Genomic DNA, 14,536 nt, shown 5'->3' with positions numbered 1-14,536 from the left:
AAGGATCTCTAAAGTGCCAAATCATCTTTGTTATAATTTTCTTTTTAGTTTCTAAGAAAATATTCTAAGAAAATATTTTGAGCCTTGAGTGTGTTTGTTACATTGGAGAAGACATCAGATAATCTCAATCTTGCCAAATGCCAAATAGGATAGATAAAATTTTAAAATTCCCATTTAGTATCTGACATCTAGGATTTTCATAGTTTCTTTTGAGTTTGACATCGAAGATACTCAAAGTTTTACTTTCGTAAGATGAGCTGTCATTTTTGCAATTCTATGGGGTTATTACTAATAGGACTAGGGGAAATACGATGCTACACCTGGTGATTTTCACCGGGTGGCTCTTTTCTTGACATGTGTCATTTTTTATTTATTTTATAATTATATTTCTAAAAACTCATTGGGCCATAACTAAACCCGTAGTGGGAATCTTATTAATTAGGGTGCCTGGTTATATTCACTAGCATAGAATTTCCCTATTAGGGGCTACTAATTCATAAATCATAACTAATCCACCAAAATAGCTCATTTATTAAAAAAAAAGAAAAAAATGTTCTAATTTGAGCTGTAAAAGACTAAATCATCCCTCAAATTTTAATATATTTGAGTTATTTAATCTCAATTTCAATATCAATTTAACATGGTTTAACGATAATATTACTAATTATTCAATTTTGACCTCGAACTTAATTTTGATAGCCGCCGACGTTGATGGCCAATCTCTGGTGTTGAAATTTTTTTGACTTATTTTTCCACCGTTGACTTTTTTTTTACTTGCTTTTCTGAAGATTGTTTTTTCGCCGTTGACAGGTGGTCAATGATGCAAACAATAATATTACTGTTATTGACAATAAGATTAACTGTATTACTGTGGTTGATTTTTGTTTTCCATGTTGCAAACAATAGTAATACTATAGTTGATAGTGATATTAACTATATCACTGTCTAACACATTTATGCCCCGTTTGGTTGGTAAGATAAGATTAAATAATCTAATGAGACCCAATTATTTTATTGGAGTTTGAAACGTCCAACAAAAAAACTCATTAGAATGCAAGATAAGGCAAAATAAGCCATGATAATATAATGTTTGTTGTTCGACCCGGCAATTTATTGAGGATACCAAACACCAAATCAAGTCCAACTATTTAGTTAATCATAATTTATCTTTGGAACCAAACATGGTCTTATATTAAAAAAACAATAATATGATTTAATTAGACAATGATATTAACAACAATATTATTGTGTTATATAATAATATTGTTGTGCAACAGAAAAAAATATATTATAGAGATTGACAACAATATTATTGTCAACTGCAGCATCAACGATGTACTATATTTAAATGAAGGAAACGTAGTCCTTCAACCAACCTCTTTAAACTAATTTAATAGGAATTTTGTTATTATTTTTCTTAAAAATGGAAGAGTTTTTCTTATCACTTCCTTTATTGTATTTTCCCAAAAAAAAAAGAAAAAAAAAAAGAAAATCTGGAGCCTCACAGTGGCGCACGTGACCAGTATCCTGGGAAAGCCAATAGCAGATTATCATCTCAACAACAACAACAACAAACAAACGTATCACCAATTCTTTGTTCTGAATCGCCAAATTAAAATTCCCCTTTTTTAATTGTGCGCCACAATTTTGACCTTGCAAACAAACAAACCCTTCCTCTTTCCTTCTCAATTCAATCGCCCATCTCAACTCCGTTTTATCAAACTCTCTCTCTCTCTCTCTCTCTCTCTCTCTCTCTCTACATGTAGCCTTCTGTATGTACAGGTGGTGCGGCGAAAAAGGAAGGGTAAATATATTTTGTCAAGCTGCAGTTATTTTCCCAGAGTAATTATTACACCAATCAATCAATCAACCAGAGTTTCAGTGTTCACCAATCCCGAGGAGCCTTCTTCTTTCTTGGTATTTTCAAATTTTATCCTTTTTTTCTTTTATTTCCAGACTATAAATCCCTTCAATTTTATCTTCTTTATTAGATTTGAGCTCTTGCAAAATCTATTTCACCTTTACTTTAGGTTAGGTATCTTAGAAGAAATTGGGGATTTTGGGGTTTTTTTTATTTTTCTTTTTTATATATTCATTTGAGCTGTATGGATAATGAGTTGGTGAAAAGGGGTTTAGATTTCACCAGAAGAAAGAAGAAATGGATAATAGTATTGGGACTCGTCGGTTTCTCGAGCTACGGCGCGTACCGTGTGTACCAGATGCCGTGTGTAGCCCGAAAGAGGAAGCGAATCTCAAAGTTGTTCGGCTCCCTCGTTTCGATGGCCGAAATGGTCTCCGATTCCGCCGAGACGATCACCGTCGTGTCCCGTGATTTGAAGGAGTTCCTCGAATCCGACTCCGACGACATTCCCAATAGCTTGAAGCAGCTCTCGAAAATCGCCAGATCGAAGGAGTTTTCCGACTCGGTCACTCGCGTTTGCCAGTCCATGACTGTCGGAATATTAAGAGGATATAATGTCGATAATAGCACGAACGAGATTCAAGAAGTGGAAAGTTCGAGTTTTTCGGACAGGGTTATGGATAAGTTGATGTCTAGTGCCGGGACAGGGTTCGTCTCGGTCGTTGTCGGTAGTTTCGCGAAGAATTTGGTTTTGGGGTTTTATTCCGATCGTGAAAATCTTGGCTCCGAGAAATCTACTTCTTCATCAATGGGTGCTTGGATAAGTGTGGTGTCGGATGATAAATGCAGAGTACTAGTAGCCGACTGCATCAAGACTTTCGTCAGCACAGCTGTTGCGGTTTATCTCGACAAAACAATGGACGTCAATTTCTACGACGAGATGTTCTCCGGGCTGACGGATCCCAAACATCAGAACAAAGTGACCGATTTCTTGGTTTCGCTATGCAACGGAGCTGTCGAGACTCTCGTGAAAACCTCTCACCAGGTTCTTACAGATTCGAATCAAGATTCTGTGTCGGGATCGAGTGAAAAGGCGAAGAAATTCGAGCAAGAAACTCGTTTGAGTAACGATTTGGAGAATAAGGGATGGGTTAGTAGCGTTACGTCTACATTGGCAGTACCGAGCAATCGGAGGTTCGTTCTTGATGTGACAGGCAGGGTGACATTCGAAACCGTCCGATCGGTTGTCGAGTTTTTACTATGGAAAATAAACGAAGGGTTGAGGGGAAGTGTGAATGTTGTTCATGACGAGGTTGCGGCGAGAGGGTTTGAGGTTGTGAGATATGTCGGTGCTAAGTCTTCGGTTATTCTTACTATATGTTTTGCATTGTTTCTGCATATGGTAGGCAACACTCGAGTATTGATGCCTGCATAAAAAATAAAAAATAAAAACCCGAGCGTGGGACATTTTTATTTTTTTGTTATATTTTTATTTTTTCGAAGGAAGCAATTCTTATAGTCTTGAAATATGTAGTCGGCATTGTCAAATTTGATGCGTAGGTTCTCTACGAGTAGTCGGGCTGGCTGCTGGTGGATCGATCTGATGTGGATGCCGATGCTAGAAATTGATTTTAAATTCGGTAATGACTTCTCCGAAATCGTAGTTATTAATTACTATGTATTTGCTTCTAGGACATGAATTCTCTGTTATATAAACATTGTTCGATGTAGATATATATTTTTTTTTCTGTATTTGAAATGTTTTAAAGTGTACTCACAGACTATGAAATTGAGTATTCGACCTGTGATTTTCTCAGGATGCACGATCGAAAAGAAAAAAAATAGAGAAAATAGATTTACATAAATTAGTTTTGCTATACATACATCTATGGCTGCCTCCCCTGCTATTTTGAAGACGATGACTAAATTAGTTCATTACTCGCAATTTCTCCTATTGCATTTCTGTACATTTATATGCAAAAAATATTGTCATCCTTGTAATTTTAAATTCAAGCTTAAAAATCGTGTTTACGACATATCCAAGAGGGGTTTATTGCGAAATATTGCACATTTAGGATACAACTAACTACTGCAGCATCAAGTTCGAATTATCAGCAAGTTCGAATTCAAATGTTTGTGTTGGATGAAGCGCATACAGCTATTGCAGTACCGCGACAAGTTTCTTAGAGAAGGCAAAGGTATTCATAGGGCATAAAACTTCTCCGTTCGACCGGTTTCTTTTTTTTTTTTTTTTTTTTTTTTTTTTTTTTTTTTTTTGCAAGTACTGGTTTTGAATCGCAGTTTTCGCTTTGAAACGACAAGTCTACATCCACTAATGATGATGCGATAAAGTGTGTTTTGAGTAAAAGTAATAGTTATAAGCTCAAAATATATTTATCCGATTTAGTATTTATATCTCATCGTGTTTTCTTTCTTTCGGTTTATTTTTTATTTTTAATATTCTTTCTGCATATGATAACCATCAGAGTCTCTTGCATGAAACTGCAGACAAAATGATCATTTTTTTTTCGTAGTGATAGTTGGTTCTGCTATTTTCGTATAAATGAAGGGCTGAGCTGTTTGTAGACGAGACGAAATTCCTAACTTAGACAAAGAGGCGAGCATCGGGGGTTGGGTGGTCGGATAATTCGGGTTGGGTTTTGGACGGTCTCCTTTTTTTTTGCCTTGAAGTAGATTGTAACTTGTAACTAGTAACTACGAATGATAAAGGAAAGTAGTAATTGATATTACTAGCACAAAAATGATTTATAAACCAAGTTAATTAAGAAGTTGTTAAAACAACTAAAATCACTAGTAGATTTACACTATAATTTCAATTTACACCCTAGAAAAATAGCATTATGATATTTTGCACCTTTATAAAAAATTAATTCTACTTTACACCTTCAAAACACGATAAATCATTCACAATGCACTATAAATTGAATACTTAAAACTTTATGAATAGAACTAGGGGAAATTAGCTGGAGGTCCCTCAAAAATATTTTCTATAGCTATAAGAATATGCGCATTTTACCATTTTGCTAAGAAAAACTAACAGTAACGGCGACGCGGTGATCTGCACAACTTAGTTATATTAATAAGGAACAATTTAGTAAATATACAATGAAGAAAAAACTAAAGCAACTATACAACATATGCACAACTTACTTACACAACTTAGATGGTATAATTACACAATTTAGACAATTTATTTGCGTAGCTTAGTTACACAACTTAGTTAAATAAGCTCAATAAAAAAAAAATCTTTGGTGCGTACATCACCACAAACGTTACCATCACCAAACAAATTTTAATATATTTTGGTTTTATTTCCATGATTAGTAGGTTACAACGGAGATGAATAAGTGTAACCAAAATCGTATGTGTGTGCGTGTGTGGTGCGCATGTGCATATGTAGATGGATGATTATGTGTGTGACAGAGCTTTTCAATGATGGCAGCTGCGGAGAGTATGGATGGAGCAAATTTAACAGAATGCAATGGGGTTGCATGTGATCTGACGGAATGTGAGGAGTTTGAAGAACACATGACTTTCTGGAAATTGCAAAAGTTGGTATGTACTGATTTAAAAGACAATTAGAGTTCAAAAATATTTAGCAAATTACCCCATAGAGCTTATTTTTGTAGTTCAAATTTAATAGTTAATAGTTATGACTTAAGAAGAGTTCACAAATAGAAATTGGGTTTTTCTTTATTTAATATTTATATTCTTTTTTCAATAAATGAACATGCAATCAAATATATAGATGGTTCAGTAAATCCTATTTTCATTGAAATGGTCCTCGTTAAATTTCATTATAACCAATCTATAAGATGGTGTTTAGCTAATTTTATAAAATGTTAAAAAGAGTTTATAAGATGTCAATTTATGAGCTTTTTCAAAGTGTTTAGTAAGTTTTTTTTCAAAAAAATCTTATTTAAAAAAAAAAGGTGTGAGCAAATAAGATATTTTTTAATAAGTATCTCTACCACACTTTTTTATTTAAGATCTTGTAATGAATAAAATAGCAAATAAGTTCATTACCCGAACACTTTTCAGATTAATTCTAAAAATAAGATGTAACAGCTTATCAGCTCTTAAAACATCTCATCAGACGTAAGAGCTTATCAACTGTTTAAAATAAGTTTAGCCAAACGGGCTCTAACAATTCATGTAAAATGGATTATATTTTTATTATTTTAACAAATCAAGAATCATGAATTAAAAAAAAGGGTTGATTTGATATACACCCCTCACATGGAAAATATATAAGGATAGGTCCACCCCTAAAAATATTCTTTTGAGATACTTTCTGGAGATGCAAAAGTACTATTGTGCCTTTATTTGCAATTTTCGCCCAACAACATTTTCACCAACCGCATTTATCATTTTGGACCTGCATTTAGTATTTTTGTACTGCATATAAAATCATTTTTAATTTAATAATTTTTTTATTGCTGTATATATATATTGTACATTTTTTTATTATTATTGTATTTTTTTATAAAATCATTTTTTAATATTTTGATTTTTTTAATTTTTCGATTTTTTTAATTTTTTTAAATTTTTTTATTTTTTAATTTTTTAATTTTTTAATTTTTTTTAATAAATTCAAATTTCGGTAATATTACTGTACTGAAAGTATACTACATATGACTACAGTGTACTCTACATGTTCAAAAGTCATGTATAGTTATATGTAGTGACGTACTGTCTTTTTACCCCAAAATTCATCTACACCAACAAATAAAATTCACAATTTAGATCTTGATATTATAAATCAACTAACAAACAAAAAATGAACAAGTATTAATGTACATTAAAAAACCTATAGCATACATATACTGTATGTTACTACAGGGGACTATAGTTATCTACAATTATCTATAGTTATATATAGTGACATAAATGCTAGACTACTGTAGCATGAATCAAACTTCACAAGGCACTTCATCGCATCTTATTCTCTGCATGTCATACAATTATAATAAAAGCAAAACATGCGACAAAAAAATACGAGTTAAATAACAAAATGAAACATGCAAGTTCGATTACATGAAAAATATAAAAGAAAATGATTTTTTTTTGTTGATAAATTTACTGAACTGAAATCGACTACATGTGACTATAGTATGCTACGAGCCCTATAGTCATGTATAGTTTATATGTAGCCATGACTATACATGACTACATATGACTGTATATGTCTAAGTAACCACTACTGATTAAGTTTCTACTATAGACAAATAAAGCTCTTAAACTCGAGGCATTTCAAATCATCTTCAAATGAATACAAAAAAAAGAACTACATATATTTATAATAAAAAATTAAATTAATCCAAAGAATATTTTTTTTAATATTAATTGTTCACAGATCTTTCAAAATTCAAAAATATAGTAGATCTGGTGCTTTTTTGATAAATGCAGTAAATATATACAAATCAAACACCACCAGTTCCAGATATAAAATTCACCATTAGATCTGACTACAAATTTTCGAATCACGCTTTGAAATTTTCGAATTCAGTTGGTTTTCATAAAAAAAAAATGTGAAATAGTAAGAATTCAGAGCTTAAAAAAATAAATTAAAAATGGATGGACATTCATAAATTAAAAAAATAACTTAAAGAGGTGAAGTGGATGGTTTAATACGGAGTTCAAGGCAGTGGGAGGAGCAACGACGGCCGGCACAAGGCCGTGGCGGAGCGGTGGCGCAAGGCGGCGGCGGAGCAGCGATGGCGGCATTGTAGCGGAGGTGAATGGAGTAGCGGCGGCGGCGGCGCAAGGAGATGGGGGAGCAGCCGCGGCGGCGGAGGGCTGTGGACAGCCATTGAGAGAAAGTTAGAGAGAGATGAAGAGAGAAAGAAAGAGAAGAGAGAGAGAGTTTTAGAGACAGATGAAGAGAGAGAGAGAGAAAGAAAGATAAGAGAGAGAGAGTTAGAGAGAGATGAAGAGAGAGAGAAAGAAAGATAAGAGAGAGAGAGTTAGAGAGAAAGAGATGAAGGGAGAGAAAAAAAGAGAGAGAGCGGGAGAGGGAGAAATGATGGCTGGAAAAAAATGTGGGAGGGAGTGGGAGAAAAGGTTAGGGGGTTAGGGTTTTAAATTGTAACTAAAAGGGCAAAATGAGTATTTTAATTTGTCTAGGGGGTCAATCAAATTAAGATTAGAATTTAGGTTTTTGACTAGAGAAGAGAAATCCATAGGACCTATCCCTATATATTTTCAAAACGAGGGGTATCCCACATTTCCCCTTAAAAAGGAAAGAAAAAAAGGGAAATGAGGGGGCATTTTTTTTTTGTGTGTGTAGTTTTAGGAGGCAGTTTTTAAAATAGGGTTATTTTGGGAGGAGTAACCAAATTGGTGTTGACCGCCACCCACCACGGCGGCACCGAGAGGAGACGCCAGCTCCAACGGCGTCTCCTGTGGTTTATTTATTTATTTATGTTTAAATATATTATTTTTGAACGGTGCATATTCAAAGATTGATCCGACGGTCCAGATGAAGACAGCCGGATCAGGACAGCATGGGGAACGGCGCCTTTGACCAGAAGACGCCGCTGATAACGGCGTCTCTTAAAGACGCCCGTGTCGGTGGCGTCTTCAATCTCTCTCCCCCAGCTCTTCTTCCCCCAGCTCTTCTTCCCCTTCCCCCAACTCTTCTTTTTACTTCTGTTAAATTTTAAAAACAAAAAGAAAAATTATTTTTAAAATTCAAAATAACATATATGATTACCTCCGGCGACTTTCTCCGTTGGGGCCGCCGCCGCCTGCCCGCCGCTGCCTCCGCCGCCGTCGCCTTCCCAGCTGCCGGTGCTCCTATCGCCTCAGCCGGTGCTCCAGTTGCCGCCGCCGGTGCTCTTCACCCAACGAGGTAATTTTTTATTATTATTGTAAATAATTAAAAAAAAATTATTATTATAATTTTATATTATGTCCAAAATTTTTAATTAATTATTGTAAATACATGTGATTAGTGTTTTTTAGGATGTTTGTGGGTTGTTAGTTAGTTAGTTAGTAGTTTATTTCTTTTATATTAGGTATTAGTACTATATATATTTTATAAGCATGGACAATTTTTTTTTGGTGTTGTTTTGTAAAACAATACTAAAATGGTGTTGTTTTGTAAAACATCGGGCAATTAAATTAAATTAACTAATTAATTTTTTGGTGTGCTTAGTTAAATTATTATTTTTTAACTAATATGCCTCATTATTAATTAATCTGGATTGATGAGTTAATTATCTCCTTAATCTTTTGAAGATTGATCGCGGCTAAAACTAATGTCAAAGTGTACGTGTACTTTGGAGGTCACATAATTCCCGATGATTGGGTAGTGCAATATGGTATTGCCCACAAAACAACATTTCGAATTAAGCGTGACTTGTCCTTTGCACAATTTCTGTCAAAGTTGTATCAACGTCTAGATTTCGATGTTAATCAGTTTGGGCTAAGAGTGTGTTGCAAATCTTACATTTATAATGGAGAAAGAATGATAGAGATGATTACTGAGATGACAACAGATGAAGATTTACAAATGTATATTGATCCGGACGAAGGGAATGAGGCAATCGAAGTATTTGTTGAGATTGAACCGAAGTACATTGATAGTGCCCCACCACAAGTGACCGTAGAGGCATTTGATTTGAATGAACCATATTTCTCACAACCAGAGGTGACTCCGGATTTTCTGGCGGCGACACAAAGTATCCCTAATTATTGTGAGACTAGTGGAGCGAGAGAGGTGCACAGAGATTCCCATACAATTAACTATGGTAATTTAGGGGGATTTGTTGGTGAGTCGAGTTCCCCGAGACGGAGCATTTTCGAAGATGATGACCTTATAGGTGACTCCTTTGGGCCGAACAGTCCTGTGAATTCCGAACCATCCGATGACGGAGACGACGACAATGAAGATGAAGACGTACAAGATGATGTTCGGGAGACGTGGTTGCAGCACAACGAGGCGGAAGCAGAGGAACAACCGACGTTGTATGAGTCAATCCCATTTTTCTCGATGCCGTTTCCAGAAGTGGCGGCAGATTCAGTTGATGTTGGAAGGGGCCGATATGATAAGTTTTACGATAGCGATCGAGGTATTCTTGAGGTTGGGATGGTGTTTGAGGACAAAAAACGCCTTTGCGCCGCAGTGAGAGACAATTCGATTCGATTTGCTAAACGGGAATTCACGGTTGTCGAAAGTAAGCCGAAGCTATGGAGTGTCAAGTGCAAGCATAGCACACCTGAAAAGCCTTGTAGATGGTCGTTGCGGGGAATTGAAAAATCGGGCAAAGGATTCTTCCTTATTACGAGATATGGTGGGCCCCACAATTGCATAATGGATGAAATATCGAATGAACACAAGAATTTGGGCAGAAACTACATTGCTGCCTTATTGGTTCAGTCCGTTTGAGATGATCCAACTTGCAAAATAACACAAGCACAGAATATTGTGAGGTCTCAATTAGGATTTCAACTTTCAAAGATGCAAGCTTGGTATGGTTTGAAGCGTTGCAGAGATAACTTGTTCGGGAGTTGGGAGTCCTCAGCGAACAAATTGCCAAAGTTTATGAAGGCACTCCATAGAACGAACCCGGGTACGGCAATTGAGTGGGTTTTCAAACCAATAGATATTCCAACACGGAAGATGATCAAGTACTTCTTTTGGGCCTTCAAGTCATGCTTGGATGGATTCAAGTTCTGTCAAAAAGTTATTAGTGTAGATGGAACTCATCTCTACACTAAGTACAAGCACAAGTTACTAATTGCCGTTTGTTTGGACGCCAATAACCAAGTGCTACCACTAGCATTTGCTCTTGTTGACAATGGAACCACGACGGCTTGGAGGTGGTTTTTTCAAATGCTATCTGAGTAACTTGTGCTATTATCTGAGTGTTCTAGTTATTCGTGTGTATTTATTATTGCACTTGTGCTTATTATCTGAGTGTTCTATGTATATTATTATACAGGATGGATGTCAGTTATGTTTATGGTCCGGGGGACACTTCGTTGCTATACCGCAAGTCAGAGCACGTATCCAGATCGATTACATCGGCAAACGTGGATGATATTGTGATCGGGAGATGCTGTGATGGTTGGATTTGGGGTTTATATGGAGATGATGGTGATGATGATCCACACCCTAGAGTGATGCAGTATTTAATTGATACTATGTTCTATGGAGTATATCGTTGTGGTCGTCTCGTAGTCGATTTGCATCTTATTATACTTGCGGTTTTTGATATTTTTATGTTTAATAATTAGTGTTGGGCATGGTCGAGGATACATTTACTCGCTCCAGCAATAGTACCAGTAGTAGAAGATGATCCCCGTCGGCTTGCATATCCCCACCCTCCTTACGGTGCACGGTAAACATCTTAGTACTAATAATTTATTTATATGAATGTTAATATATTGACTTAGCAAATTTTCATATGATATTACAGTTGGATCAGACCTACTAGTCACACTTGGTCCTCGCGAAACAATATACGTGTTTATCGTACGACGCTCGATCGGATGCTCTGGGATCAGGTTATTTATAAGTTAACAACATTTAAGTTAATGTTTGTGGTCTATTAAAAATTATATTAAAAAAAATTTTTTTTCTTGTTTACATGGATGCCTTATAGTGAACTAGATCCTGAGTTTGGCGCTTTACTTGAGTATCCTGATATAGTGCATCCACAACTTTGGTTGTCGAGTTGTCCCCTTATATTTTACGAGAGAGTTGAGATGCATCGTCCGTATAGGGTGCTACGTCAGTTTGGGAGGGTGCAACATATACCACCACATCCTACTGATCATGATATTGAGATTAAGTTGCATTCTTATGATCGTAGAGGTGCAGGGGTAGAGATTGGGCTCGTTTTCACCGTATCTATGTTGATAGATGGCATGGCCGACTTGATTCTCCCGTTGACTATCAAACAGATCCAGGATACTACGAGTGGTATGAGAGGCACAAACGTCGTTTGATATCACCGGTTGACAATCTTGATGATATCGGTATTCAGGTCGGAGACCCGATTTTACTAGATCTCGTGGTTAGTATTTTTCTCAAAACAACCATTACTTTCGATGTTTTTCAATTTGTTTTTTCAGTTTTTTAAGTTCTTAAACTTGTAATGCCTTTTATTTCAGGGTAATCAGCTTATATCCATGAGTCTTGCTGCTAGAGCAGTTTCTCGAGATTACAATCGGATATATGATATGTATAATGACAACGCTACACGGATGTATGCAGCTGGGACTCAACTTCTACGTAGAGATGGTGCTTCGTCCAGCTTACCTCCGATACCTGCCATACCTCCTATACCTTCTTCGCATCGAGATAGACGTACCAGAAGAAGGTCTAGCGCTATCGAAAGAGCTACTGAATTGGAGCATGACGTGAGACAGACGAGAGAGGGGAACTATTATGCATCTACATCTCGGGTACCTCCATCTGGAGATGTTGCCGGTTCATTTGCTTCTCATACACCCTTTTATGCAGATGTTTCTGTGCATGGAGGTATGGACGATTTATCTACTACACAGGGATTTATGGATATGTTCGGTGCGTCTACATCTCAGGTACCCACATTTACAGATTTAGTTGGTCCATCCACGAATGATTACGTTCCTGATATGCCATGGTCCGATTCTCTAGCTACCCCATATCCTCCTGCTATTGATACTCGGTTCTCTTCATGGGGTCCACATTTGAAGCTCAATTTGGGATACTCAAGTCCCCAAGAGCGGATCCGACCACTGTATAATGTTTCCCATGTTCCATATCCACCGGATGACACCCAGTTTGTTGATGATGTACCGGCAGATCCTGACATTCGTCGAGATGGTAGGCCGCGTAGGACTAAACGGGCACCTGCATGTGGCACTGGTTCACATAGGCACTGACTTCATAGTGTCAATTTTATTTTCTTGTACTCATTTTGTCTTTGTACTCATTTTGGACCTATTTATTTTATATAACTCTTTTATTGGACCTATTTATTTTATATAACTCTTTTATTTTCTAGAACTCCTTTTGTTTTTGTCTACATGTTTTTAAGATTGTACACTATTTTATTGTATTGATTAGATAAATATATGCAATGATTAATTTAACACTAATTGAGAAAATGTAATAAATTTAATACTAACATCAAACTAATGAATGTAGTTAGAATTGTTTTATTTGTAAAAAAAAATTAAAAATCAGAAAATATTAAAATATTAAAAAATCATAAAATATTAAAATAATAAAATATTAAAATATTAAAAAATAATAAAAATATTAAAAAATCAGAAAATATTAAAATATTAAAATATTAAAATATTAAAATATTAATAGGGAGAAGACGCCACCGGTGGCGGCGTCTCCAGCCCTGCCGCCGTTGTGGGTGACGTCTTCACTTGGTGCCGCCGTCGGCGTCTCCTACCGGTGCCGCCGTTGCAAGTGGCGGTCAACCCCAATTTCGTAACTACTTCTAAAACAACACCGTTTTAAAAACTACATATTAAAACCACACCAAAAAAAAAAAAATTGCCTCGGAAAATGAGGGATAACCCCTTCATTACATAAAAGAATAGAGTGTGGATCAAATTCATAATTGATAGACAAGCCTCTATTATATTTTAGGGGTTATTTGAGAGAACCCCCTCACTAGTTTACATAATGTGGGATAAGCCCAAGCATTTTTATGTTTTCGAGTAAAATTCATTAGTTCTAAGTTTCATTTCATATAAACACAAATAATTAGCTTATACCCTCATAACGGTTTGTTTCATCTTATTTTATTTTATTTTATTTTGATTATAATTATTTTTATTTATTTATTAAAAAAAAATTACTAAGAAAAATTATTTTTTAAAAATTATTTTTTAAAATTGTTTTTCAAAGGTGGTCTGGGTGGTCAGAGCCCCGATTAGACTGAGCATTAGTTAACATCAATTAGTAGATATTTTTTTTCTCTTATCTTTTATTTTATTGTAGTTTTTTTTCCAGCGGCTTATCGTCGGAGCTATGGTTAGCTGACTCAACATTAGTTAACTTCAATTAGCTAGTTCACATTCATTTTTTTTTTCTTTTATCCTTTTTTCTTATATTTTAATTTTTTTTTCCGGCGGCGGGTCGTTGGAGCTCTGTTTAGCTGATTTAGCATTAGTTGACATTCCACTTTTTTTTTTTCTTTTTTTTCTTTTTCTTTTTTTTTTTTTTTTTCTTTTTCTTTTTTTTTTTTTTTTGCGTCGGCTGGTTGTCAGACCGGTTAGCTGACTAATCATTAAATAACTTCAAAATTAGTTGACATTTGACATTCCATTTTTTTTCCTTAATTTGTTTCCGATGGTGGGTCGTCGGACCGGTTAGCTGACTCATCATTAACTAATTCAACATTATTTGACATTTGACATTTGACATTTCATTTTTTTTCCTCTAATTTGTTTCCGGTGGTGGGTCGTCGGAGCTTCGGTTAGCTGACTCAACGTTAGTTAACTTCAACATTAGTCAACTTTAACATTAGTTGACATCTTTTTGTTTTTTGTTTTGTTTTCCTTCGGTTGTTTGTCGGAGTTCCGGTTAACTGACTCAACATTAGTTAAACTTCAACGTTTAGTTGACATGTCGTTTTCTAGTTTTTATCTTTTTTATTTTAATTTTTTTTCCGGCGGCGGTCGTCGGACCTCCGATTA

General features: G+C 35.5%; 3 protein-coding genes and 1 pseudogene across 4 annotated transcripts; all 4 read left to right on the top strand.

Moving 5' to 3' along the window:
* The first annotated feature begins 2,030 nt into the window (after window positions 1–2,030).
* LOC105963533 (Carbohydrate-binding protein) lies at window positions 2,031–3,677 on the top strand. Its single transcript, XM_088815529.1, has one exon. It carries the CDS (start codon window positions 2,106–2,108, stop codon window positions 3,294–3,296), a length of 1,191 nt encoding a protein of 396 aa, XP_088671655.1. The 5' UTR covers window positions 2,031–2,105; the 3' UTR covers window positions 3,297–3,677.
* A 4,467-nt stretch (window positions 3,678–8,144) lies between these two features.
* On the top strand, window positions 8,145–10,282 carry LOC148771816 (uncharacterized). The gene is made up of 2 exons (XM_088815527.1): window positions 8,145–8,735; window positions 9,125–10,282. The coding sequence occupies exons 1-2, from the start codon at window positions 8,590–8,592 to the stop codon at window positions 10,272–10,274; spliced, it is 1,296 nt and encodes a 431-aa protein (XP_088671653.1). The 5' UTR covers window positions 8,145–8,589; the 3' UTR covers window positions 10,275–10,282.
* A 64-nt stretch (window positions 10,283–10,346) lies between these two features.
* Window positions 10,347–11,625, top strand: LOC148771815 (uncharacterized). Its single transcript, XM_088815528.1, has 4 exons — window positions 10,347–10,708; window positions 10,831–11,229; window positions 11,308–11,395; window positions 11,494–11,625. Exons 1-2 carry the CDS (start codon window positions 10,347–10,349, stop codon window positions 11,123–11,125), a joined length of 657 nt encoding a protein of 218 aa, XP_088671654.1. The 3' UTR covers window positions 11,126–11,229; window positions 11,308–11,395; window positions 11,494–11,625.
* On the top strand, window positions 11,184–12,884 carry LOC148771814 (uncharacterized; annotated as a pseudogene). Its single transcript, XR_016030162.1, has 4 exons — window positions 11,184–11,229; window positions 11,308–11,395; window positions 11,494–11,907; window positions 12,005–12,884. The product of XR_016030162.1 is annotated as an uncharacterized LOC148771814 (transcript).
* Window positions 12,885–14,536: the final 1,652 nt, after the last annotated feature.

This window comes from Erythranthe guttata, chromosome 3, assembly GCF_056151865.1.
Source record: "Erythranthe guttata isolate IM_541 chromosome 3, IM_541, whole genome shotgun sequence".
Taxonomy (NCBI): domain Eukaryota; kingdom Viridiplantae; phylum Streptophyta; class Magnoliopsida; order Lamiales; family Phrymaceae; genus Erythranthe; species Erythranthe guttata.
Note: the sequence above shows the minus strand (reverse complement) of the source record. Positions and strands in the feature narration are given on the sequence as shown.